The sequence below is a fragment of the Cnephaeus nilssonii genome, assembly GCF_951640355.1.
Source record: "Cnephaeus nilssonii genome assembly, chromosome: 2".
NCBI lineage: Eukaryota > Metazoa > Chordata > Mammalia > Chiroptera > Vespertilionidae > Cnephaeus > Cnephaeus nilssonii.
In genome coordinates this window covers 65,141,290-65,169,242 of record NC_137073.1, presented here as the reverse complement: position 1 = coordinate 65,169,242, position 27,953 = coordinate 65,141,290, and the positions used below count along the sequence as shown (strand labels likewise).

General features: G+C 37.9%; 2 protein-coding genes and 1 pseudogene across 11 annotated transcripts in view; 1 reads left to right on the top strand and 2 right to left on the bottom strand.

The window, feature by feature from the left end:
* The window catches only part of POLR3G (RNA polymerase III subunit G), a 69,909-nt gene extending 66,209 nt beyond the window's left edge, over positions 1 to 3,700 (top strand). For 6 of the 8 annotated variants that reach the window (XM_079794933.1, XM_079794935.1, XM_079794931.1 and 3 more), the window contains one exon: positions 263 to 3,700. In XM_079794933.1, coding sequence (XP_079651059.1) covers positions 263 to 349 — 87 coding nt within the window. In that variant the 3' untranslated portion in view covers positions 350 to 3,700. The remainder of the gene's footprint in view (positions 1 to 262) is intronic. The other 2 variants (XR_013814833.1, XR_013814834.1) reach the window with 2 other exon arrangements.
* A 121-nt stretch (positions 3,701 to 3,821) lies between these two features.
* On the bottom strand, positions 3,822 to 14,091 carry LYSMD3 (LysM domain containing 3). 2 transcript variants are annotated; one of them, XM_079794878.1, is made up of 3 exons: positions 13,149 to 13,872; positions 10,323 to 10,591; positions 3,822 to 7,725 (listed from the first exon to the last, which is right to left on the bottom strand). In XM_079794878.1, the coding sequence occupies exons 2-3, from the start codon at positions 10,578 to 10,580 to the stop codon at positions 7,060 to 7,062; spliced, it is 924 nt and encodes a 307-aa protein (XP_079651004.1). In that variant the 5' UTR covers positions 10,581 to 10,591; positions 13,149 to 13,872; the 3' UTR covers positions 3,822 to 7,059. The 2 variants fall into 2 exon arrangements, with proteins under 2 accessions (XP_079651004.1, XP_079651003.1); XM_079794877.1 differs by lacking the exon at positions 13,149 to 13,872 and adding an exon at positions 13,889 to 14,091 and having other exon boundaries at positions 4,862 to 7,725.
* An 8,875-nt stretch (positions 14,092 to 22,966) lies between these two features.
* Positions 22,967 to 23,486, bottom strand: LOC307104987 (ferritin light chain-like; annotated as a pseudogene). Its single transcript has one exon. The product of its transcript is annotated as a ferritin light chain-like (transcript).
* Between the last annotated feature and the right edge of the window lie 4,467 nt (positions 23,487 to 27,953).

Below are 27,953 nucleotides of genomic sequence, written 5' to 3'. Positions count from 1 at the left end.
GCTTCTGGCTGAGCGGCACTCCCCCTGTGGGAGCGCACTGACCACCAGGGGGCAGCTCCTGCATTGAGCATCTGCCCCCTGGTGGTCAGTGTGCATCATAGCAACTGGTTGTTCCACTGTATGGTCGATTTGCATATTAGCCTTTTCTTATATAGGATTTGGTATTTGTAAACTTAAAGGGATAGCCTACATATGTTTCTTAATAATAATGTTACTACTCATTCATTTTAATGTTTACTGAGGAATCTATCATTTCTTTTAGGAAAATGACTACATTAATTCATACTTTGACAATGGAGACGATTTTATCGTAGACAGTGATGACAACATGGATGAAGCAACCTATTAGCTATGAAGTTTCCCCAAAAATATTTCTATGATACAGCTTCTGAACATTTGGACAGATTTATTTCCTTATTTCTGATAAGGAATGAGTAAGTATTTTTGTTTCTGTTTTGTTGACAATATTTGTTACCAAAATATTCAGAACCATTTTGAGTTTACACACTAGTTACTTTACCAATTAGTCTCTGACACTGACATTCCTTCTCAGCACCTCTTTATGCCTCTTAAGTGAAAATTTTATTTTTGGTGTTATTTGGATTAGAATGTGCCTAAAGAGTTTTTGCATCTTTTAATCTATATATTCATACTTGAACAAATTATTCTTATTTAACTGCTTGCTGATCTTTTATAAAATTATTACTTGTCATCATAATGGATTTCTGTAACCTGAAAGTTGATTTAATACTGCACATGGAGCACTTTAAAAACAAAGAAACTTGAAAATAATTTTACTTTTTACTTTTACATGGTATGTTCTATGCTACTATATGATGACTACATAAACCTACCTGAGTTCTTAAAATTGCATATGAGATTAGAAGTTTGTGATAAAAAATACACACAGAGAAAAATATCAGTCAGAGCTATATAAATTTTTTAAAAATATATTTTATTGATTTTTTTACAGAGAGGTAAGGAGAGGGATAGAGAGAAACATTGATGAGACACATCGATCAGCTGCCTCCTGCACACTCCCCACTGGGGATGTGCCCGCAACCAAGGTACATGCCCTTGACCAGAATCGAACCTGGGACCCTTCAGTCCGCAGGCCGGCGCTCTGTCCACTGAGCCAAACCGGTTAGGGCGAGCTATATGAATTTTATAGCTTACATCTCAGCCGGTGCAAAGACTTGGGAGGAATATTAAAAATACTTGAATTTGGTAACTTTATACCACATATTATGTGAAGTAATCATCATCTCACTGTAATAAGTTTGGTATTTCAAATAATTTGGCTTATGAAAAATTAGACAGGCATTTAAATTTGTACTTTACAAAAGTGTGGGGTAAATTCTAGTCACATAAATCTCACTGCAGAATGCATGTGTGCAACCTGTGAGGCATGATGGTCTCTTATATTTCAAAGGACTTTATAGCCATCCAATTGGTTTATATAAAGTGCAGAATAAAACTCAGGTCACTTTGAAACTAAGATTAATCTTTTTTGTCTTAATTAAAAACTAGCTCCCCTGACATTTTATATTGGGAATGGGGGGAATACCTAAAAACCTTAGCCTCTAAAGACTCACAAATGCCAAAGATTTTGAAGGGAAGTCATATTTTAAAAATTATTTACTAGTATTACCTACCAAAAGAAATGTTTATTTTTCCCTTTTGGGAAGGTATCACCCACTACCCTCTAACCTGAGAATCGGAGCCCTAGACTCTATTTCTACCCTTACTATTAAACTCAACCTTGAAATTGAGTTTGGTTTTCTGTAAAAACTGTTTAAAGACCAACCAAAACTTACCATATGTACCCATTCTCTTAATATCTAGAAATAATCTCTTTACTTAAATGTGTCTGGCCCTCTAAAAAATTATAGGTTGTAAAGTGATTGAAAACACTGTTTTGAGAAACAAACATGTTTTCCTCACAGAATAGATTGTAATCTGACTTTCCCATCTTGTATTCTGGTGGGGAAAATTTATATTGTCTTGTGCCATTTTGTAAAATGGCTTTCTCAGGAAAAAGATCCCGTTCGATTATAATACTTCCTCAGATAATTCATATGTGAAGTATTCCTTTAAAGAAACTTATAAAAAATTTTAAATGGAAAACATGAAGTCTACTTTAAAGCAGCAATTGATTGTACTTAGAGTAGAAACCTCACTTAAAGTTTTAGTTGTAATGGGCCGTCATTTAGGATTAATACTTAACATAGGTGTTTTATTCTCTCACTTCCTTAGTATCTTAACCTAATATCATTTAATTTATAAAGCTTATCTCTGTGCTTCTGTTTGCTTGTTTTGTTGTAAATCTACAGATAACTGCTTGAATAGGGCAGATACACCGAAGATACAGGTATTTTTCTCCCCAGCTTTCATCTGTCTTCAACATTTCAGTCCTGCAGGTGGCACGACAGCCCTTGGGCAGGGGTTTGCTTTGGGAAGCCCCAGCCATCTCCCCCGAGTGCATTGTCTGTCTCCTTTGGAAAAGTGGAGAACAGGCAGAATGTTTGCAAGTTCCTTTGCCAGCATGAATCTTGTTTTTATAGCTTAAAATGTCAGAGACTGTGAAGTTATTCCATAGGAAGATAAACTTTAATGCAGAGATAGCATCTTATACATAAAAGAGTACTTGTTTGTGAAGTGTCTTTAAAATTGCTAACAAGCAATATTGTTTTGTTGCTTTAGTGCTTGTTTTTCTGTATTTGTTTACATATTAAATTCATACAAAATTGTGTCCTGTTTTATTTTGAATCTACTTAAATATATTTGATAGAGAAAGCTAATTTATTAATACAGATTTTATCTGGTAAAATAACTGCATAGTAAGCAGGGATGCCAGTATCAAATATTCTTGCACAAATCAACAGGGAACTCAAAGTAATTACAGTCATGATAACAAACTAAGAGATTTGGCAGCCAGTGTAATATTAGTGTGATCATTGGCATCATGGACTGACGAACACTGCATATAAGAGAATGCTAACAAATTCAGAGGATATTAACCTTCCTTCCCCACTACCTCAAATGTACAGTGTCAGTGGCTTGCCCTTAATATGGGTAGAAGTTCTGGAGTTAGTAAAAACTTTCTTTTTTATATGTAAAAAAGATGTAATTAGTTTTAAGAGCAAGATGATAGTAAAAATGCTAAAAGGATTACATAAATTCCTCCATTAAATAAAAACTCCAACTTCAATTCTTTTGCTAATGTAATTTTTTAAAAATTAAGTAGAAAGGTTTGTTTCATAATAAAATTTGCACGTAAGTGGAGCACATTATTATATGACTGATCCACAACTTGCTAAGTTCTGAACCGTGCTTTATGAGGTCTTCTTCCCTGAGATCCAAAATCCCTCAAAGAACATTCATCTGAAATTTGTTTTCATTTTATTTCATTTACATCCTAGAAGTAATCCATTGGCTTTTGTTTCAGTATAACAAGGGAGAAATTTGAATTAGTAATTACTTTGGCAACTCAATCTATCTTAGTGGTTTATATTTTAATTGATTTCAGAGAAAGGGAGATGGAGAAACATGAATGAGAGAATCACCGATTGCCTGCCTCCTGTACAACCCCTACTAGGGATTAAGGCTGCAACCCAGGCATGTACCCTGACCTCCTAGTTCATGGGTCAACACTCAACCACCAAGCCACACGGGCAGGATACATAATGCATAGGATCTTTATATCAACTAGTTTGAAAGAGGAGAAAAGGTTTGCTTTATTCAATTAAATTCACCAGCTTCCATTTTAGATTGAATAATAAAATAGAAACTTTATTTTTAATATCTTTTTAAAATATGAAAAGGGGCAAAAAGTTTTAAAAACCAGTTTTACAAATGTACATACTAATAATGCTCTATAATTCCATTTTGCATTTGTATAAAATACATTATACAAAAGATTTATAGTGTTTGCATATATAAAGAATTAAATATTGCATTCAGATATTTCTATGATCTAACAGTGCAATATGCACACTTAATAGAAAAATACTAACTTCCTGAGCAACATTGTTATAATCGCAAATGATTCCCATCACAAAGTGCCATTTAAATACTTCTAAAAACTCCACCTTAACCTATAGCACTTGGACTGAATCCTTCATATTTCTAAAATTCCAGCTGTATCCTTCATATTCCCAAGTAGGTAATTTTAGAAGCAGATACCTTTAAAAAGAACTAATTGTTAAATAATGAACCATTATGGTTCACTGAAAGAACTTTTCAGGCCACTGAACAGCAAGTAGAGTCCAGCAAAAGAAAAAGCTTTAGAAAACAGAGTCCTTGCCGAAACCGGTTTGGCTCAGTGGATAGAGCGTCGGCCTGCGGACTCAAGGGTCCCAGGTTCGATTCCGGTCAAGGCATGTACCTTGGTTGCGGGCACATCCCCAGTAGGGAGTGTGCAAGAGGCAGCTGATCGATGTTCCTCTCTCATCAATGTTTCTGGCTCTCTATCCCTCTCTCTTCCTCTCTGTAAAAAATCAATAAAATATATTTAAAAAAAAAAAAGAAAACAGAGTCCTCTGGATAAGTTAATTTAACATAGCAGTCTTCTAATTCTTAATGTGTCCAGCAGACTCCCATCAAATTTCCTTAAACAGCATTCGTTAATTTAAAACAACCTTAACCATTGGCACCAACTTTAAAAAAAAAATCTGCCCTCCTAAATAGATTTTTCTTCACTGTAACTAATTTTTTAAGTGAACCAAATGCAAGGATTCACACAGTTGTTACTTTCATATATATATATATGGTATATCTTCTGTGAAACCTCTAAGTAAATTCAAATAAGGGTTTCAACACAATTAAAATCCACAATTTTTCTTATTTTATTAAGTTTTACAAAGTAATCTGCATTTGCTACAAGTTTTGAGGTATATTAGTACTTTTTAAAAGCTAAATTATTCTCTACTAAATGTTTAGGAATTTTTTTCTTTTAAAAATGACACAATTAGAATCTATAATTCTATATATAACATAGAATTATAATTCAAATTATATTCAATTAAAAATATATAATTCAGGTATAATGTGTGCTTCAATGAATAAGACACTAATAAATACACAGTACACCTCACTACTTTAAAAATAACTTATCCTGGGAATCAGACCTCTATCACAAATTTAAAGTACCACTAGCAAAAAGGAATCACTGACTTTCCGTAATTTCATCACTTTGATGTAAAAAAAGTTATTCAAAGGACATCTAGTCCATTCTACCTTAAAATATTGGTATTTTCTTCCCTAAAACTTGATTTTTCAGCAGGCTTAATAAATACAAGTTGACATTGAGCATAAATTACAAAGATCACACTCCTTTCAAGATGCCCAAGGCACATTAAAATAATTTTTTACATTTTAAACTAAAAGAGTTACTCAAAGAATCTATTTGCTACAATTTCCACATTAACACTTTTTGGTGGTCATTATCTAAGGTCCTCAAACACATGCAAAGGCTTTAATATTTCACATCCTTGTCCTGTCTTTTTACACTTTGCTGCTGAAAGATACATGAAATCCTATTTACCACATATATTTATTTATTCACACCACTTTGTATCAAGATTAGAGTTTGAAATACAAAGTGGTCAAAAAGTTGAAACATTAAAATTAGGAAATAATGCCCAGAAAATGAGGTGGTATTACAGATCTTAAGGTACATACTTTATTATACATAAAACAGGCAATCCAGATTCCACCAACTCTTGTTTCTAATGAATCATTTTAGTTACATTTTTAAAAACACATACTTTAAAAAACTATATGAAATCAGTATGCAAATGTTTATCTGGCAGATCCATAGCAATTTTAAAAAGTGGCCCCGTACACTTTTGGCTTCTGTTCCCCAATTTCATGCTATAGTTCAAGGGGAAAAAAGATTTAAGTTGAACATTTTCTCTTTGAAAAAGTTTAAGGTATCAATAAATAAAGCAATGTGTGTTATTGCTAATGCCAAAGGTGTCTTTACTCCTGTTTTGCTTAATGAACCATTTTCTGCAACAGACATCAGAGGCAGACAGTGAAAACTTGTTTCGACCCCATTAATTTGTGCTTGATAGTGAAAGTGGAGGCAAATTTATACAGCCTATGTAATGAATCCCACTGGACCATCTGAAATAATGCCTTTTAATTCTAAAAATATTAGCTTACATATTTTATAAGGCATTAAATGTAATTAAGGCATGTTACCATACGTAACACAGCAACATCTTATCACAGTATGTAGGAAATTACTTTCTAAATAATGCTAACCTGTACATGTATAACACTTTTCAAAGAACTGCAAAAATGCTTGCAAATATCAGAGGCCAATATAATGACTTAAAAATTAAAAGCGGAGGCAGCACTCTTTTTAAGAGACAAAGATCACTTTAGGTTTTTTACCTAATCCAGTGTTCTAGTGACCAATTGGCAACTTCTCAACCATAACACATTTTAGGGCTTAAAAATATTTAATTTCTATCTTAGCCTCTATTACAAACATCACACATCGCTTTCCTACTTGTGTGTCTACTTACGTCTTCATAGCATATGTGCTACACTCGTTTTCAAAAGTTTTAAAATAGAGTATTAAGTATGTGCTATCATAAATAATTTTAGAATCAAACTTTTGCAACTAAATAATTCGATGGTTCACAGTAGTAAATTTTCTTCAGTTGCAGAAATCTGGTGCTATCATTCTACTTAATAAACATTAATAACCTTAATAATTATTTTAAAAAATTTAAACGTAACTGGTCTTGAATAAGAAAAATGATGTTTTCCAAGTTAAGAACTTCCTGGACACAAAATAAATTTTTGCTTTAAACATTGATACAACATATAAATTTACTGTTCTCAATATCAACAACTAACAACTGCAGGAATTTTATACTCAATCCATTTGTAAATGGCTCAAAAAAAACCCAAAAAACAAACCTGAAAAACAAAAACATTTTCAATCTTCCTAATTACTGCTTTTGAAGTGGTTATTGAATATAACGGCTTTATCACATTCCAGATGAACCTGTGACCATAAACACTGTAATTATGAGCTAATTGCTATGTTTTGTGTTGAGCAACAGGAGACTGAGAATTGTGACTATGCAGTTTATGATCATCTTGTTGGCCAAATGGTATTCCTTTAGTTGGAGCAATTCCATTTTCCATTTCTCTCTGCTGTGATGGGGGTGTGACTCCTGAATGCAAATGTGTAGAATCCACTGTTGAATGGTGACTAACATCCACTTTAGCTAAAATTTCATAATAGAGCAAATAAAATACTGGCGTTATTATACCCACTATCAGCATTATCACTACAGCTGCCCACCACCCTATTCCCCAGTCTGCTCCATAATAAGGATCCTTACGTTGAATGTTTTTGTTATCAGGTTCAAAACGTATCTGTTGTGCTGTTAAGGCAGACACCACCTCGTTAAGGTTCTCTCTTTTGGTGTCTGTACATTTTACTAATTGTTCTATGTCTCGGTCTACTTCTTTTAAAAAGCTACCAGCTGACTCACTGGAAGAAAAAGAATCATTAAGTGACAAAATTTCCTGTTGCTCTGGAACGTATTGAACAGATGAAGGACGTGAAGCTTGTCTTCCTTTTGGAGGATAAAGTGTTTCAGTCAATGAACTAAACTTTTTTACTGGAATTTTGACAGACCTAAGGGCAAAAAAGTCTTGATCGCTGATGAGATTGTTGACCCTCTTGATATCTGCTACCTGTTAAAACAAAACAAAACATTCAAATGAATTCTAAATCAAAATAGAGGTAGCAATAATCATTCATCCCACTTATTTTTGGAGAGGGGGAAAAAGAGTTGTTTAATTATTAGTAGTATTAAGTTATCATACCCAGAGAGATTGTATTTTATTTGTGGTAACAGTTCTACACCTCTTATGATCTACCAGTCTTAGGAAATCACCAAGTAACTTTTTACTATCTCCCATGTTTAACAGCCCTAATGTCAGCTATTTAAGTAGATTCTAGCATATATGTCTAAAATGCAGATGAATGATCTCAACTAGAGATAAATATTTGTGGTTTACCAGCAAAAAGGCAACAAGAGTAGGATGGATTCACTAGAAAAAGACAGGAGTAAAAGGTAACATAGGAAAGACCCCTAAGGGAATGCCAACATGAGGGGTATGTTGAGTAAGAGAAATCCACAAAGGAGATTAAGAGTGACCAGGAAAGTAATAGATGAGGGTGGTTATTAAAAGCATGGACTATCTGGGTTTGAACGATTGCTCAACACCTTCCAGCTGTATGATTTGGGGCAAGGTGTTTAACCTCTCTAAAATCCAGTTTCCACATATGTAAAATGATAGTGATACTACTACTTACCATATAAGGTTGTTGTAAAGATTAATCAATTAAAGAACATTTAGAAAAGTGATATATAGTATGTTATGTAAATATCATCTACTCTTAAATATCAGTAACAGGAAAATCAGAAACCTGCAGTATCAAGGTCAAACAGAGTTTTTAGGAAGGAGTGGTGAACTGGATCAATGGCAGATTACTGATCAAGTCCAATGGAGACTGAGAGTTTCTTGTGGGAAAAACCATCTCCCTTGAAGTGTATGTGTGGGAGGAGGGAGAGAGAATTGAAGAGTAAATAAGAGACAGAGACAGTAAAAATAAAGGGTCTTTGTCATTTTACTACCTCAAGATTGTTTCTTTTTTAAAGCAAATGATTCATCAACAACCAACAAAACAAAAAGACAACTAATCAAATGGGAGATGTTATTTGCAAACAACAGCTCTGACAAGGGGATACTATCCAAAATATACAAAGAACTCATACAACTCACCACCTATCAGCTATGAAAGTGTGTACACATTTTTGGGGGGGACATCCTGTATGTATGTGTTTCTATTTTAGGTAAATATGACAGGTAATCATAAAATGTTTTCAAGTATAGCAATAATTTACATTATGAAAGATTTTGGGGGTGAGGATGAAAATATTAATCAGAGAAAAAAGTGATATGAAATTTCATACTTATAAAAAAGCATATATATCTATATTTTACATGAATAATTTCAGGTAGCAAATCCTAAATTAGTATTTAGAATTCCATGCATACATTTAAGAACTATTCTAACAGTCTTATTTTTAAACTAGAGGCCCGATGCACAAAAATTCGTGTAAGAGTAGGCCTTCCTTCCCCTGGCTGCCGGCACCGGTGGCTTCCCTCTGGAACCCGGGACCCAGGCTTCCCTCCGGCCCCAGCTTCATCAGGAAGGATGTCCAGTCTAATTAGCATATTACCCTTTTACTATTATAGCTATCAATACTGACTTTATAGAAATAATATCTTTGTAACTATTTTAAGTTATTAGGAAGTATTTAAGAAGTTCACTTTAAAATGTATGAGGTACTGGGGGGTGGGCGTGGCTGGGGAGAGGTCTGTGGGGGGAAAAGGAGACATATAATACTTTAAACAATAAAGAATTTAAATTAAAAATAAATAAAATGTACGAGGTACATACATTTCAAAATTCTATTGGACGTATGAGAACAAAAAGTTTGAAAACCAATGTTCTAAACAGTTTCCATATCAGTGTGTTTACATGAAAACAGATTCCATGCTAAGGATGCAAGATTGAAATGACACAGATATAAATGGGTTTAAACAGTGTAGTATCTACTAAAATAAGAAATATACCTTTCCTTTATCAATCCCACTTTTGGAAATCTATTCGACAGAAATAAAAGTACCTCAATTTAAACATATAGTTGTAAAGATATTCACAGCACAATAGAAAACACAGGGAAAATCCTGACTACCCATGAGTATGAGAATGGCTTAATAATTATGGTACTTCCATACTATGGAAAATTATATAGTTATATAAAATAACGAGTTAGATCTATGTGGGAATATCCCTGATAAACTAAGAAATGAAAAAGGCAAAAGCAACTTACAGAGTAACAGGCATGGTAAAACCTATTTTAAAAACACAAAAACCACCAACCTCCTAAGAATTATATATATATGTATTCTTAAAAGCAGAAAAAAGGTATGAAAAGATACACAAGTGTGTTATCTCAGGAAATTGGGGCAAGAAAAAACTTGCTTATATGATTTTACATTCTCTTACTACTTGGATAAGGAGAAAAAGATAACATATTTGGGTGTTATTCAGTACTGAAAATAGAAGCATGGATTTAGGAATAACAAGAAATTCAAGTATTCACTTAAAAATTTAAAAACTTAACATCCACCAACAGGATACAGATTTCTATGGAAAGAAGGGGAGGAGCAAAATAAAAAGGCACAGAATTATGCAAAATCAAATTAAAACTTACCGTACAACAGTATTGAAGGGCAATTGCATTTAAAGTATCTCCTTCCTGTATATCTTTTGTTAATACTATAATGTCATCTAGTCTATCTCTTGATGTACTTCTTCGGATTTTCTCTTTTCCTCTGGATCGAAGCTCATATACTTCAGCATCTTCCTCCAACAACACATCACACTCTGTACAATTTCCAAATGCATGTACTTGACCACTGGGAAGAATTCCTGGAAGAGGAAAACTACGATTCTGATGCCTCCCTGCCATAATGTCAAAACCTGGGGGGGTGGAGAAAGCAGAGAAAATTTTAAAATATAGCTGATCCATTTGACTGGTTTTACATGAATCATACAGTCAGGACACTTCGTTTTTTTTTTTTAAAGAATGGTTTTAGTTATTTTAAAATTTAGGTTCAAGTTTTATACCTGACAAAGTACAATGAATATATTTGGCAGTGGAGACAATGGGATGGGATGAAGAGGTAATCCATTCTTTAGGCGTCCTCAAACTACAGCCCGCGGGCCACATGCGGGTGTTTTTGCCGTTTTGTTTTTTTACTTCAAAATAAGATATGTGCAGTGTGCATAGGAATTTGCTCATAGTTTTTTTTAAACTATAGTCCGGCCCTCCAACGGTCTGAGGGACAGTGAACTGGCCCCCTGTTTAAAAAGTTTGAAGACCCCTGCTTTAGACCATATATCACAAAACATGTAAGGTGATTATATTTTCTTTCCTTTTTAAAAAAGATATGTTTTTATTGATTTTTCAGAGAGAAAGGGAGAGGGGTAGAGAGACAGAAACTTTGATGGACTGCCTCCTACACGCCCCCTACTGGGAATTGAGCCCACAACCGGGGCATGTGCCCTGACTGGGAATCAAACCAGTGACCTCTTGGTTCATGGGTTGATGCTCAACTACTGCGCCACACTGGCCTGGCTAACAAGGACAAATTGCTATAATAATTTTTTCGGTAAAAAACTTAAGTTCCCCTTATTTTGAGTATGAGAATAAAATGAGATAACTACTTTTATATTATCTTAAAAACGTGATTATATATATATATATATATATATATATATATACACATATATATATATACACACACACACACACACACACACACACACAATGTTTTATAGGTATACACACAAATACTTTTATAAACCCAAAACTTTTTGGCTTGCTCTGCACTTTAAGTTCATGTGGGGTTGAAATATCTTTTGTACTACCTACCTACCTCCTTGGATCATGCTGACATCATTTTTTATATTTACTACAGTAGGTGACTTCTACATAGGTCATGATTTTGCTCTTGACCAGGGATTTTTCTTCTCTGGAAGCTTTTCACTAAACTTTAACTTATCCAAGTCCTCCTCAAATTCAATTTACTGTGAACAGATTCATTACTATGTTCATTTCTACTTCAGAAAAGACACTGTAAGACTGAATGAGAGCTGGCCTAAGTTAAAAACATGTATCAATAAATTACTTTTGCTTTTTTGCATACTCTCAACTCACCTTCATCAAGTTGATCTATTCTCATTAAAAATGAACAATATGAGAACAAACTAATTCCACATTCCCACTTTTAGCTTTAAGAACTGCTATATTTAATACCCTGGTGAAGGATAATCAGCATGCAAAGAATATGGAAAAGGAGTGTTCAGAGGAGAAAGAAACTGTATGTCATAAAAGCCAAGGCAAAATGATGTCTCAAAAAGAAGGACTTAGTTGACTTGTGAATATTATGAACAAGTACCAAATGAAAATGAGAAAAAAGAAATCAGAAAACACAAACTACAAAAGTCTGTCAAGTTAGGATGACAATAAATTATACTTTCTATGTAGGCACATACTCACAAAATTTTTGTAACAATTTCATATAATTAAACCCAACCCTTGAAAACCAGTTTCTGACCCTGCTCTATGGCAACATAATGCTTTAAAAACTCAAAGGTTTGCATTCAGATAACACAGATAACTAATAGTTATATATTAAGTAGATTACTTCACCTGTTCCTCCAGGTGCTACATTATTTATTACCTACCATTAACTGGGACTCTTGACAGCCACCAAACTCAAGAGAGCTCCCCACATTTTGCATCTCAAAAGCAATTTTGGAGGCTTGATCAATTCTTTCAAGGAATTTGAACAAGTAAAGTGATTAATCTTGTTTTAGCACCATAATAAATTAAGGATGCTTTAATATTCAAAAAAGCTGAAAGAATATCTCACTTTCACCTTAAATATTTTATTTCCACTTATTTAATCAAGTATTTTCTAACCTGTGTCTTTAATCTAGGGAACGCCTGTGAATCCTGTGATTCATAGGCACATGTTATACGTAGGCATATTTTTCTGGGGAAAGTACTTATGATTTTCGTATTCTCAAAAGGTGTCCATGACTTTAAAAAGTTAATAACCACTTAATAGACCGCAACTTACACATGGCTATAACTGTCCCAGTTATGCCACCCGTTAGGATTTTTCTGCCTCATATTTTGTTCTTTGAACGTGCCCACCCTGGCTTAGTACACACAGCTAAAAGTCCCTGAGCAATGCCCCAAACCCATTTTAGATTATGTATTATCAACCTCTGTCCAGGATACATTGTTAATATTTGAAGACTGAACTTGATCTGGCTCGCTATCTTTTAACTCCCCCCTTGCCATGAAATGCAGGCAGCAGAATACCACACACTGGAATTGTTTCTGAATCGTGGAGAACGGGCTGTGTCTAACCGAAGTGAGAAGCCAGACTCTGGCCCGGCAGACGGCGATCCGAGCCAGCTGCGGGGAGCAGCCAGCGCCCGGTGCTCACGTCGGCTGACTCACTTCTCCGCACGGGTCCTCATCCTCTTCGGGCAAGAAAAAGGCCCGCGTCTCCTCCTCTCCAGGAAAGGAAAGCACGTCGGCCTGCTCCGTAGATGAAAGCAGTCACAGGCACCACCACGGGCGTCAGCAGCTGGGTCTGCAGGTGACCTCGGGTCCTCCGACCCCCTCGCCCGGTGTCACCGCTGGGGGCTGTGACATTCCGGAGACGGGAACCAGCGGGCCCGGGCGCCAGGAAGTTCAGCGCCGGGACAGGGGCACGGGACTCACGGGACGTCACCTCCAGGGCCAATTCCGGTTTTTTTTGAAAACTTCACGTCCCTCCCTCTCCATTCCACAAGTCTAGCTTTTCTTTTCCGTGTTACCCCCAGCGATGGGTTCAACCCCAGGTTTTCCCGTCCCCCACACCAGACACTGGGACGAGGTGGGCCGGATGCCGTCAGCGACTGTGCAATACAAACACCCCGTCGTGGGAGAAACAGAGAGTGTTTGGGGCGGGAAAAGGCGTCGATCCGGGAATGGGGCACGGAGAAACCCCTCCTCCGGGCCTCCGTTTCCCCGACACTGTGCCCAGGGGCTTGGGTGGGGGTGGGCCTCCGAGGTCTCTGCCTCCAGGCCCCTCCGGCCGCCCCCGCCACAGCCGCGGCCAATGGCCCCGCGTCGCCTCCGGTGAGGACGCCGCGGGGGGCCCAACCCTGCCGCGCCGGACGGAGCCACTCCCCACCCCTCGCCGCCATCTTTACCTGTCCCGTTAGCAAGGGGGACGCCACGAGGAGACGGCACCCGAGTCCGCCGCCGCTGCCGTCCCGGGCAAGTTCATGGCCGAACCCCCGTCTTTGGCTGCCACCGTTTCCCTCGTACGCCGCCGCCGCCGCCAAGGCCAAAGTCTCCGCCTTCCCGGCCTTGCGCCGCCGCCACGTCCGCAAACCTGCCGTGCGTCATCGCGTCCAGTGGGCGGAGGTGGGAAGGGGCGGGGGGAGGCGGAGGGCGGGGGCGTCGGAGCCGGCTTGGAACCCGGTCTCCGACTGCAGTGCCGGCGCGCAGGCGCAGGCGCAGGGACGCCGCGGGGCCCCGCCCACCGGCCCCGCCCACCGGCCCCGCCCCCCCCCCATCCCGGCCGGAGGCGCTCCGCGGGCCGAGTCCTCGGGCTCACGCGCTCCCCGGGCGGCCCGCGCCGGTGCCTTTGTCCTGCGCCCACGCGGCGCTGGCAGCACCGTCCGGAAGGCACGGAGTGAGGAGGAGCTGGGGGTTTGTCGAGGACTGGTGTGCATTGCTTTCGGCGCTGCCTCTGGAGGTTGCTGTAGGGTTGGGATGGACGCGCAAAGTCACCGTGTGGACGTCTGTGTTTTATAAAATCGCACCAGGCTTCTCTCTCTTCGTGCCGAAGCCCCTAGGCCGCTGCAGCAGAGGCAGAACCCTGGAGAAAACCGTGCGGGCGGCGGGAGAGGAGGATTGCAGCCTTTGTGTTTGTAGGTGAAGAACGTGAGCCACCTGGCGTCAGGCCCTGGGAAATGTTTGCCCTCTCGCCCTGGTTCTCAGGCTTCCTACCCTCAGTGAGACAAAGCCAACGACAAATTGTCACTTACTTTGTTTTGAAGAACAGTTGAAAGTCATTGGTAGTCACAGTTGAGGCGAAGGAGATAATAACGAACAGATTAGTTTGTTCAGGGACTTCATACCTGATTTTCCTCATGACTTTACTAAAGGAGTGTTTGGATTTTAGGTCAAGAAGTGTTAAAGCAGCAATTTTCAACCCGGGTAGGTGCTGCAAGAATTTTTAAACTTGCAACACTTGACTGTTTAGTCAGGGCCACTGATCTCTTTTCCTTTAGATTGTCAAATTAAGAAAGTGACAACAGCCAACACAGCAGTAGCATCAGGTGTCCGAAGCATCAGGTGTCCATGCCCCGTCTTGAACCATGAATTTGGAAAAATGCATACACACTTAAACAGCGGATAGCTCCATTTTGAAAATAAAATGTATTTTAGTAAACACTGCCTTTATAATTATTCAAAGTGTGCGTATACATTTTGGGGGACGTATGTGTCTTATAATACAGTTGCATCTTATTGGTCACGTGCATAATAAGGTTGCATGTGATTGGTTAATTCTAGGTACCAGAAACCCTTATACACAAGTATAGATAGGCACCTGATTTTTTTAAAAGTCACTTTGGAGCAAAAAGGGTTAGTAATTTTCCCCCGCCCCCCTCCCCCCCACACACACACACATACTTTTTTTTTGTAAATCAATCAAAATTATGCCTATCTTTTGGTCAGATCAGCAAAAAATATATTTTTTGGTATGCTGCAGACTTTTAGTAATTAGTTTATGTGTGCCATGAGATGAAAAAGGTTGAAAATCGCTGATGTAAAGCGTTTTAATGATGGGCCTAAGGTCTCCCAGTGTTGACGTTACAGACTTTCACTTTGACGACCATATGACAATATACATTTTAGGTCCAAACAGGCAATGTGCAGGGTGTAGGGCACTTCTTTTCAAAATGTCTGAATACAGTATTTATGCATCATGGCGCCTTTGAAGTTTTGTCTTAAATTACTTCTAAAGTGTATGTTTTTTTGTTTTCTGGGAAGTGTCTCAGTAAAGGTTAGGAATTCCGTATTCAATATTTTTCTATGCACTGTGCTCCACAATGCGACAAAAAGAACTGCAGGAGAGGAAGATTTAATTTTTTTTTTTAAAGTTTGTCAGAGCTGTTCTGTGTGCCCTTGCCCTTGTGACACCCCTGTCTGTAACCATTTATCACTGCGACACTTTCTCATCAGTAGACAAAGGATATATCCCCTACTTGATGTGTAGGGCTCCAGCTGCTCGGTCTTCATGAATGTTAATGTGAATACAACCTTCTTTCTGCATATAGGTTACTTTTCTTATTTTAATGTCAATAGGCAGTGGAATCCTTGTGAGAGCCCTAGTGATAGTATTTCAAGCACTTCTACAGGACTGCAGCTTGTTGGTGGGTTTTTTTGTTGTTTTTTTTTAAATAAATACTTTCTCAATGATATCTGCATGCTCTTGAATTGTTATATTTCACAAAGATGCAGTTACTGAACTTTTTACAAAAAAACAATAATAGAATTATATTTTACTATTAAAATCTACAAAGGAGGCAGTTAACCATGAATTGTTGGCCAAGTTCCAAAAAGCTGGCCAGTAGGAGCAAATACTTTGTCTTGGAGAAAAAGGATGTCCCCAGTGCTCAGCAAAGCCAAAAGGCTTTTCATTTTTTTGAGATCTCATCTGACACAGTTTTCATTGAAAGGCTGTAGATGAAAGAATGTGTATTTTCTAAGAATGTGTGTTTCTGTCACTGCCTTTAGGTTTTCAGAATTGCTCCAGAATAAAAATTGTATTGTAACAAGAGTGTAAATTCACACAATTGGTTAGGAGTGATACTTGGCAATATCTATAATAGTTAAAAACACAATTGACTGAACTATTGCTAAGTAATTACCTTGGATTCGCATACAGATATATAAGGATATGATTCAACACATATGTTTAGAAAATTTTACTATAGTAATAGCCAAAAACCTGCAAATATTCTAAATGATCATCAGGAGCAGACTGGATATCCTTGTACATTTAAATAATGTAATATTATACTTTTGTTCAAAACAATGAAGTTGATCTGTATTTTCTGATTTATTCATTCATTTACCTAACAATTTCTTGTTGGGGGGAAAAGTATATGTGAGACCTCTGTTCTAGACATTGGGATACACTGCTTAAAAAAAGGAAGTTTCCTTACACGTGGGACTTCCATGAATAGGCACATGGGAAGATCTCCAAAATGAATTTTAAAGAGAAAAAAGTAAGTTGCCATATAGGAGGGATGATGTTATTTCTCTAGAATAAAATTTTAAATGTACACCCCCCCTACACATTCATATATCAGTGCAGGGGAATGCATTTTATTTTTCTTTCTGGAGAATTACCAAAGGAATTTTTAACAGGGGTTGAAAAGGGCTAGATGTGGCAGAGGAATAGGCAGGAGACTTTTCTTCTTGGACCTCTCTATATAAGTTGAATTTTTATTACCACATGCTCTTATTATTTAAAAATATTAGGACTGACCATATTTTATCATTGAATAAGTGGACTTGTGTCCACAGTTAACAAATAATCAACCATCCATCTCTTAATCATTCCTGAGTCAGTTTGTACTTTGTATTCAAGTAGTGAGTGCCTGGAGAAAAGAATCAGATCAAGAAGCTTGGAAATAAAAAAAATGAAAGAGTAACAGAACATTGAATTCTTTTTATATTTCTTCTTGATTTTCCTCTGTCAGGTTTCTTTTATTCCTCCCCTTTTATTCTGTTTCTTCCTATATCCTTTTATCAGTTTTTCTCTCTAATTCTACTTTCTAGCAGCAAAACTGGAAAACATTGTTATACACTAAGGAAATACTTAAACACAAATGAATTTAAAACTGGATTATGGGATGAAACCTTAAAAAATTTCCCTCATCTTTGACCTTCAGACAAACTATATGTAGAGAAAATGACTGTGATTCTTCTCTAGAAATCTTGACGGAAAAAAAAAAAAACACCAAACAGATTGCATGATTTAGGTATGTTCTGCTAAAGGTAAACCACCAGAGGACCTGCCTAATTGCTGTTCACTGTGATTTTAAAGTATAGTGATTATCCAACAACATAAACTGATGAACATAAATAGATCCAGAGACAGAGAAGCATCGAACAGACTGTCAAACCTCAGAGGGAAGGCAGGGGTGGGAGAAGTTAAGAGATCAGCCAAAGGACTTGTATGCATGCATATAAGCCTAACCAATGGACACAGACACTAGGGGGTTGGTGAGGGCATCTGCTGGGGGGTGGGAGTGGCTGGGGAGCGGTCAATGGGGGGAAAAGGAGACATATGTAATACTTAATAGTTTAAGTAATAAAGAATTTTTAAAAAGTAAAGCATAGTGATTATCATAATCACCGCTCTGCAATAATGTGGATAAGAGTCAAGCATACGTCAGGCATCCAGAATTGCTTATGAATGCTAGTAAGTCATTCAAGGATATTAAATATGTCTTGACAATGATCACCCTAATGTTTCCGTCTGCATAGACATTACTAGATAAAAAGTAGATTCACAAATACCATTCTTAAATTCTTTAGCTAGATAGTGCATACAGAAAGAAATGGTTACATGTTGATAATTAAGTAGACTATAACTTGAAATGCTTTTTTCCCCATGATCTTTACAATCACTATTGCCACAGAAGTAAATCAGTGCGGGTGAATACCCTATAACTATAAACTGCTGGCTGTTGTGTTGACTCCTCCAAAGATCTAAGGCGGTCAGACAGATTTTCAATAACTCTGTTTAACCAAAGGAAAACATGAGGGCTGACCAAGTATATGGAATTGGATGAGGGCAGAAGGTGATCATCCAGAAGTGGAGTGCAAGTCAAAATAGAGTCTAGAGAGCAGACATCCAGTTAAATTTCTTAGGTGTTCGGTGTTGTGTTAATGGAATTGGGAAGATTAGGGGGTGGTGAAGCATAAAGGGAGAATGGAAGGGCAACAGCGTCTTCTCATTCTAGTCTGGGTCTTTGCAGGTAGTTACAGACCACTGCGACAATTCACAGCTTAAACAACTATATCTGAGAAACCAAGCAAGAAGTTCAAAAGCAGAGCTTCCATGCCCATATAAAGAATCATAGAACTGTGAGGTGTATATATCTAAAGTGAAGATACTGCTGGATATAGACAGAAACTACATCTATTCATCCCACAAATATTACTTAAGTGCCTTCTGTATTTCAGGCCCTGTTTTAAGCATTGAGTATATATGCTGAACAAACAGGCCCAAATCCTTGCTCTCATGGAGCTTATATTCTTGTGGTGGAAGAGAGAGAAAAACAAATAAATAAAGGAAATATTGATATGTTACATGTGATAAATTAATGGAGGAAAAGTAAGTAGAGAAGGGGGTTGGAGTGTTTTGGGTGGGGGAGTTTGCATTTGCAATAGGGTGGATAAGGAAAGACCTGTTTTAAAAGATGATAGACTAGCATAGGCCTGAAGAAAGGGAGTGTGTGAGCCATGTTGGTACCTGTGAGAACTTGTCAGGCAGAAGGAACAACCAAGTGGCTTGCCAGCCCAGTCCCTGAGGGGAAGTGTGCCTAGTGTGTATTGGAGGAACAGCAGGAAGGTCAGTGGGGCTGAAGTGGTTTATACAAGGGAGCAGAGCAGTAGGAAATGAGGTTAGAGGGAGCCAAATTGGAGATTGTGGACTTTGTAGGCCATTGCCAAGACTTGGGCTTTTACTTGGAGTAAGGTGGGAAACCATGGGAGGGTTTTGAACAGAGCAGGATATTATTATCCACCTTTTAAAAGGATCACTTAGTGGGGCTTAGGGAGAAGCAGGGAGATCAGTTAGGAGGCTCTTGTAGTAACTCAGGCAAGAGGGAGGTGGGCTTGAATCAGAGAGAAGATCAAATGTCAGATGGATTGGGATTACAAATATTTAGTTTAAAAAATATATTTTTTTCAAAGCAAACAAATTTGTGAGGTTGCTCAATTTTGGTTTTAAAGATATTTTTTACTGTTTTCTTCTTGCATACTTTGATTAGTGAATCTGTATTTAAAGCCCCTTTCCCCCATTAATTTTAAATATACTATACTTAACCACTGTAGCAATTGTTGGATCTAAATAAAGTTTTTCTTTTTCCTTCTTACTATGTTTTATTTACAGTTAAGGTTGAGATTATTTTTCCACCTTTTTCCCCACGCTTTAATCCTATCTGGCTTCTAAATTCCTTCAGAATTATTTGAAGCAAAGAATTCCTGCCAACTTTAAAGAGTATTTTACATTTGGGTTTACTCAGTGGAGTATGTAGCAAGAGTAATGGAACCTTCCTTCCTTTCCATGCCAAGTAGTGTTTGGCAACGATATATGGTGATCAATGAGTAGTCTGTTAAAAAGAAACACACTGACCCCTATGTTCATAGCGGCACAATTCACCATAGCTAAGATTTGAAAATAGTCCAATTGCCCATCAGCAGATGAGTGGATTAAAAAACTGTGGTACATCTACACAATGGAATACTACACTTCGGTAAAAAAGAAGGAATTCTTACCATTTGCCGCAGCATGGATGGAACTGGAGAGCATTATGCTAAGCGAAATAAGCCAGTCAGAGAAAGATAAATATCACATGATCTCACTCATTTATGGAATATAATGAACAACATAAACTGATGAACAAAAACAGATCCAGAGACAGAGAAGCATCTTTCAGACCATCAAACCTCAGAGGGAAGGTAGGGGAGGGTGGGAATAAGGGAGAGAGATCAACTAAAGGACTTGTATGCATGCATATAAGCCTAACCAATGGACACAGACAACAGGGGGATGAGGGCATGAGTGGGAGGTTTGGGGGGTAATGGGGAGATAAGGACACATGTAATACCTTAATAAAAAAAAATTTAAAAAAACACACTGAAATTCACTTCTTTGATTTGTTGTCTTGAAAAGGACTTATTTTCAATTCTACATCTAACCTGTTATTTTGTAGGAGAATCTAGTCTATTAATAGAAACTTTACTAACTTCCCTTTCATTATCCTGTCCTTAAGGCCATACCACAGATTTGGCTATCTACTAGTATATCATAACATAATATAAGTGAATATTTGATTTGTAAAGATTTCTACATCTTATTATTTCATTCATTTCATTAAATGATGAATATTTTACTACACCAGTCCCCAAAATAAAATTTCTTGTGTGTTATTTTTGGCTTTGTCAAACACAATTTATGCAGGCTTTATAATCAATGCTGATAACAAAAGAAGATATTAGATTGAGAAAGGATCATTCTTTATATAAAATTTCATGGTCACTTATAAGGCAAACCCGTAAAACCATTACCTAATCTAATCTAATAAAATATGCTAACTAGACCTTCTACATTATTTGTTTTAATAGCAACTGGATGGGCTAGAGCTTGGAGGTGCATATGATATGAATACCTAAAACAGTTTATAGTAAATTTTCTTCCTGCCTTGTCGAATCTTCCTTGATCCATATTCACCTTTCTCTAAATATCTGCTCTTTACTCATTAAAATTCTAGTTTCATAAGAACTATTGCTATTGTTTATTGGATGTGTGTAATGAGAGCATCCAATGCAGTGCTAACAGACTGGAAAACTTCAACCAGGAGATTATGATAAGAATGGTTAACATCTACCCCTTTAAACATTTATGAAGTTAAGGCAATCTGTGCAAAACTGACATTTCAATAGCTATATCAACTGTAGATCTCTGGCAGCATTTGCCACCTTAACAATAGTAAGTTTTTCAATCCATGAATACAGGATGTCTTTCCATTTATTGATATTCTTTCACTTCAGCATTTTTTTTGCATTTTATTGATTAAATAAATATACTTCTAAGTATTAATTCTTCTTGACGTTTAAAAATTTTTATTTACTGATTTTTGAGAAAGAGAGAAAGGTCAATTTGTCATTCCACTTATTTATGCATTCATTGCTGGTGTGCAGAAATACCAGTAATTTTTATGTGTTGATCATGTAATATGCAATTTTGCTAAAAGCATTTATTAGCTCTAATGACACTGCTGTACATTTAATCTGTTGCTATATACTGTTTTGGCTGAAGAAAATCAGAAAATATGAAGAATGGGTACAGGTTTTCCTATTGGGGTGCTGAAAATGTTCTGAAAATAGTGGTGATGGTTGTGAATGTACTAAATGCCACTGAACTGTACACTTTAAAATGGTTAAAATGGTACATTATATGTCATGTGTATGTTACTACAATTATTAAAAAAAGAAAACATGTCTTTTATTAAATCAGACATTAAAAAGAGATTTATGTTTGAGGATATATATTTTCATAAATATATTATTTACATTAACATGAAATGGGTTTATTTTTAACTGAATTAATGAATACACATCTTAAATTGTTATTTGTTTTTAATTTTTAATATTGTAAATATTGATAGCTATAAGTAATCAAAAGCTTGAGTCTTCAATCTTTAAGAGAATGAAAGAATCCTTAAATCTTTAAGAGAATGAAAAAATGGTTGAGATCCACAAAGCTATTCCATAAAGTGTAGCCTTAAAATTATCTAAGCCAAGCTATTGTATGAGTTTGATGGTACAAAGATTTTATAATATGTCAGCTGTGAATCTAAATGTTAGAGATTAAAGCATATTTAGAAAAAAATTTTTTGATCATATTAGCTACCAAAATGTAAATTAGATTAGGAACTATATTATTAGTGATCTGAAGGGAGGAGCAGAGAACTTAATGAAAGATGGGTGTTGGGAGCTGGAAAAGGTGGGTGATGGGTGAAGAGGGTATTAGGAAATCATGATTCAGTGCATTAATTCAATTTAACAAATGAGTAATATTTTAAATGTGATTTTTTCTGTTGTCTAAGTATCTGTGCTAATAATACATAATCTACACTTATTATTATGTGCCGAGTATTGTTCTAAGGGATTTATTATGTGTTGTGGCACTAAATTATTTTTATTTTCAATACAATATTTTGAGGAATGATTTGAGAATAAGTTACTGGCATCATGACACTTTACCCCTAAATATCTCAATATGTCTCCAAAGGACAAAGGCATTTTTTTTTTCTACAAAAAGCTTTATTGTTTCATTTGGTCCAATGCATGGGAGAGGGCTTCAGGGTGGTTAAAAGAATGGCTAGTACTTTAGGGACGAGGCTCAGGTAAAAGCCAGAGACACCAGGGGAATGCAGAGGGGCCCCTCAAAGGCCTCTGGGCTCCACAGGCTCCTAGTCCTGCTTGAGGGTGAGCCTTTCAAAGAGATACTCGCCCAGCCCAGCCTGGGGGCCGGCCAGCCTGTGGAGGTGAGTCAGGTGTGGCCCATCTTGTTGATGAGTTTACTCCCTCATCCCGGAAGTGGTTCTCCAGGAAGTCACAGAGAGGAGGGTTTGTGCAAGTAGAACCCAGGGCCTGCAGCCCCACAAGGGCCTGGTTCAGGTTCCTCTGCAAGGCCAGGGCGGCTTCCATGGCGTCCTGAGTGTTGCCCACTCATCTTGGGAAGACTTCAGCGCTTCCTGGAAGAGAATGTGGCCACCGAGCTGGTTTTGTAACTTTAAGAGATGCTCCGCGCCCTCACGCTTCTTCACCAACTCGAGGAAGAAGTGGCCCACGCCCTCAAGAGCCGCACCCTCACGGTGGAAATAGAAGCCCGGAGAGAGAGGTGTGGGAGGCCCGCAGATGCCTGGTGGCCAAGATATTGACAGCAGCCTCCACCTCGGTGGAATAATTCTGACGAACTTGGGAGCTCATGTTTGTTCGGCAATAAGGAGTTAAGGTAGAAAAAAAAACCTGTGTGTTGGCTGATCCCAGAGGTGGTTCTGAAGGTGGTGACTGGATGAAATGTGGGAGAGTGGCCAGAGGTTGGAAGAAGGGGCTTCTCTGTGTCTGTCCCGTCCAAACACTGTTGAAGCAAGAGACAGATCTGGGACCGCTGAGGACACTGCCCGGAGGCATTCTTTTACACAACCACAACATAACCATTTCTTAAGAAATATAATACTGATGCAATTTTATTTTCAAAATTTGTGCACTGGGGGAGTGGGGGTTCCCTGGGGATTTGGCCTAAGCTGGCAGTCAGACATCCCTCTCACAGTCCAGGATTCCTTACTGCCTGCCTGCAGCAAAGGTGGGAGAGGCTCCTGCCACTGCCGCTGCACTTGCCAGCCGTGAGCCCGGCTTCTGGCTGAGCGGCGCTCCCCTTGTGGAGCGTACTGGCCACCAGGGGACAGCTCCTGTGTTGAGTGTCTGTCCCCTGGTCGTCAGTGCTGTCATAGCAACCGATCATTCCCCCATTTGGTCAATTTGCATATCAGGGTTTTATTATATAGGATATTCATTTAATAGTTAAATATCCAAGGTTGCCCTGATTTTATCCTTTCTCCTCTCTCTCTCGCTCTTGCTCTCGCTCTCTCTGTATTTATTTTAAAATGAGATCCAGGATTTAATCAAGGTTTATGCAATGCATTTAATTGCCATGCCTCTTTAGTGTCTTTTAATCCAAAAGAATTCCACAGCTCCCCTCCACCACCTAAAATGTTTGGTCTTACATTATTTTGATATTTTTGAAAAATCTAGACTGCAGTTGTTGTGCTGAATGCACCTCAACTTGGATTTGATTATTTTTTCATGATTAGATTCCTATTAAATATTTTTTGCCAAGAATCCCACACTAGTGATGTTAGATACTTCTCAGCACATCTTATCAGAAGGCACATGATGTGAGTTTGCTTTATTATTCGTGATCAGGCACTCTTATAAGTTCTTAATGCATTTAATTTTAAAACAACCTATGCTATAGCTATTGTTTTTATTTCTTAAGATTTCAGTACTTTGTAAATAAGGACACTAAAATATTAAGTATCTTGTCTAGGGTCATATAGCTAGTAAATAGTAGAGCATAGTTCTAAATGCAGATAGTTGTAGAAACTACTTTGTGAAGAAACTGATTTTGTGATTCTTAAGTCATCACCTACCTTCAGGGTATATAAGTGGAGGCCAGGAGATTGGTCTTGAAGCTCATAGTGAGAATTCCTTTAGAGAGAGCTGTCACAGTACTATGGCAGGATAGGAAGAAGCTAGGAAAATTCCTGGGCAAGTGGAATGAGAAAAATGAAAAAAGAAAATAAAACAAAGCCAAACAGTTTGCACAGCTTGCAGCCAGCTTGTGAATCGCCAAGTCCTTATATCTCCCCCAACCAAAGACACTTAAGAGCAAATGGTTTATACCTCTCCTCCCTAACCAGAGAATACATAGCTTAAATCACCCTGGCCTGGGAAAATAGAGAACAAAGACCCAATTAATACCACTTGTGCCAGCTAAAATCAAGGACAGATAAAGTCTGGATGATATCATTTGGGGGATTTTAGGTAGGAAAGATAGCTGCTAGGGCAGGAGGAGGGGAAAGGGAAAAGAAAAAAGGGGCATTTATCTCACCCACTGAACAAATAAGTCAGCAGTCTTGGTAACTGCCAAGATAAAATCAGGAGATGTTCTCACAAATTCTGGGAAAAGTCACAACATGTAAAAGGGGGACTTTGAAATCTATCCTATCCTAGAGTGGAACCTTGAAACATTTGGGGGATAGGGAGAGTATAAAACCCTTGAATCTCCACCAGGTGGGGCACTCAGACTAGCTGAGTTGCATGCTTATGCTTTATGCCAAGTGTGTTCTTAATAAACCCACTTGCTTTGCTTCCTTAATAAATTTGCTTGCTTTGTTTCAACACCACTGTCTAAATTTCTTCTCTGGAGCTGACAAGAGCCAGGCATTCCACTTCCACCACCCACAGGCAAAACTGGTGTTGAGTCCGAATCACTTGGAGAACCTGGCATGGACTTTGAGGGACAAAGGGACTGGTACCTGACTCATCCGTTAACAGTTGGAAAGTGAGTATAACTCTGCCCTGCACTCAGAGTAATGGCAAGGGAAAGGTGTGGTGTTCTGAAGACCAGCTGTGGGTATGACCAAAGGGTCTTAATTGTCTAAAGATACCACACCCAACAGACATATCCAGAGGAAGAAAGTGAGCCCTTTATTCCTGCGGTGGACGGAAAAGGACCTGTAATGGACTGCTAGAGGTAGGGAATGGAAGGCTAATAGCAAGTGGGCTGCCCAGAAAAACAGAGCCTGTGTCAGGTGTCCCCACAGATGACAGTATTAAGAACTCAATTAGGAAATAATCTTTGTTTTCCTCTACATATCTATTTTCCTGCTTTCCAACTCTGAAGGAGCCATAAAAGAGCATAATGAAAAGGGATAAGTATAAGAATTGGGAGGAATCCAGAAAAAGAATGACCACACCTTCCTTCCCCACTTTATGCTTTATAACCTGGATCAGGCTCAAGCAAGCACAGAACTAACTCTCAAAGCATAAATGGGAAATTAAGCTTTGCATAGTATTATCTGGAAATAAGACTATTTGCTAATAATTACAAATAAATGTGAAACATGGGATCCATCCAAGATTTCATCCTGGGGACAGAAAAGAATGGTTAACAGTACAGGTTTTATTCAGTAAACTGAATTCAGTGAACTGGTTACTGATGTATTGAGCTCCTTTCCAAATTTCCTCCTCATATTAGTTTCATACCAAACTCTGGAAAAGAGCTTTCTCAGTCACTTTGAGACTGCCTCCGACCTTTCACTCTGATTTAGGAACAGTTGTTTAATGGTTATTCTTCTCCTGGGAAAATGTCCAGAATTGTGTGCTGGGTAGCCTTTGTGTTAACTGCAAACAGAACTCTTCCAGTTGTTGGATGGTGTAGATTATCACTGACAACATGAAATTTTTTCAGTAATGCCACCCAAATTCTATCCCTACAGAGGGAGCCAACTGCAGTTGTCTGAGCATAGTCCAAGCACTTGCTTGGACGTTGATTCTGTTCTCCCTATCCCACCTCTCCTGCTACATCTTTAAGCTAGGTTGAACAGGCCGCACTCCACATCAAAGGTCTTTTTTTTTTCTTCCAACTCAGTCCCATTTTTGTCCCTCTTCTTGACTCCCTTCTCCTCTCTTCTCCTTTCAACACTGTTCCTAAGATGATCCAGCTTTTAACCATTGGCTTTATCTTCTATTTCCGGCACTATTCTTTCTCTCTAGACCCTAGAGAAGAGGTGTTTTTTTTTTCTGGTTGGAGGGAGTATGATCATCCACAGTAGGATTTGCCTTTGCCCTCTAGTCCCATTAGGATCAAGCTTTGCTCAGTCCCACTCCAGGAGCCCTAGACCTCATACTCAGAACCTTTAATCCCTCAACAGACCCAAGGTATCATCCTCTGGGTCTCTCAAGGTAGAAGAGAGAAGAAGCCTGCTACTTACCACACACCATTATTTTGTAGAAAGGATATAAGAGTAGAGCTGATCTGCAAAGAGTATCTTCCTTCACCTCCAATAGAGAAGTTGTCCCTTGAAGTGCCTCATGATCAGCTAAGCACAGGCTCAAATATACTAATAAGTGGGAAATTTTGGTATATTCAACTGAAAAAATATTTCTTAATTGAAGGAGAGAGAAGGAACATTAATTGATTCATGTATTTATGGAATCATTTTGCATACGAGAGCTAAAAAGTTAAGTAACTTAAAATTTTAAAAAATTACATAAAAATTGCCCTAGCCGATTTGGTTCAGTGGATAGAGCATTGGCCTGAGGACCGAAGGGTCTTGGGTTCAATTCCGGTCCAGGGCACAAACCTCGGTTACAGGCTCCTTCCCGGGCCCAGCCCTGGCCGGGGTGTGCAGGAGGCAACCAATCAATGTGTTTCTCTCACGTTGATATTTCTCTCTGTCTTTCCCTCTCTCTTCCACTCTTCTAAAAAAATCAATGGAAAAATATCCTCAGGTGAGGATTGAAAAAAAATTACATGAAAATTAAATAAATGTCTTTTATTCTACTGAATGGTGATGATAAAGAACGAACAGACTGCCTTTTTAAATTAGGAGGAAAATTAGGTATTAGGTTGAATCATATGAACTTGCTATTATTCAACCATTTTGCCCAAGTTTGATAATTTTAACAAAAAATATCAATTTTATGTGGTTCAGGCTAATATTGATGTTTTAAATATTCTAATAACACTAAATGTTCTAATAGTGTTTCTCTGTTGTAAATGAATGATAATGTTACTTTAAAATTTTCTTTTGTATTATTTTCAATAACTTCACCCTGCCAGTAGAGTGCATTGGGTGCCTGGTGATATCAAAGAAAAAAATTTATAAT

Excerpts from the sequence above, each read along its gene's own strand:
- LYSMD3 (XM_079794877.1), bottom strand. The coding sequence starts at position 10,580 with ATGGCAGGGAGGCATCAGAATCGTAGTTTTCCTCTTCCAGGAATTCTT. Across the intron at positions 7,726-10,322 it reads CCCTTCAATACTGTTGTACG|GTAGCAGATATCAAGAGGGT; the intron begins GTAAGTTTTAAT and ends TTGTTTTAACAG.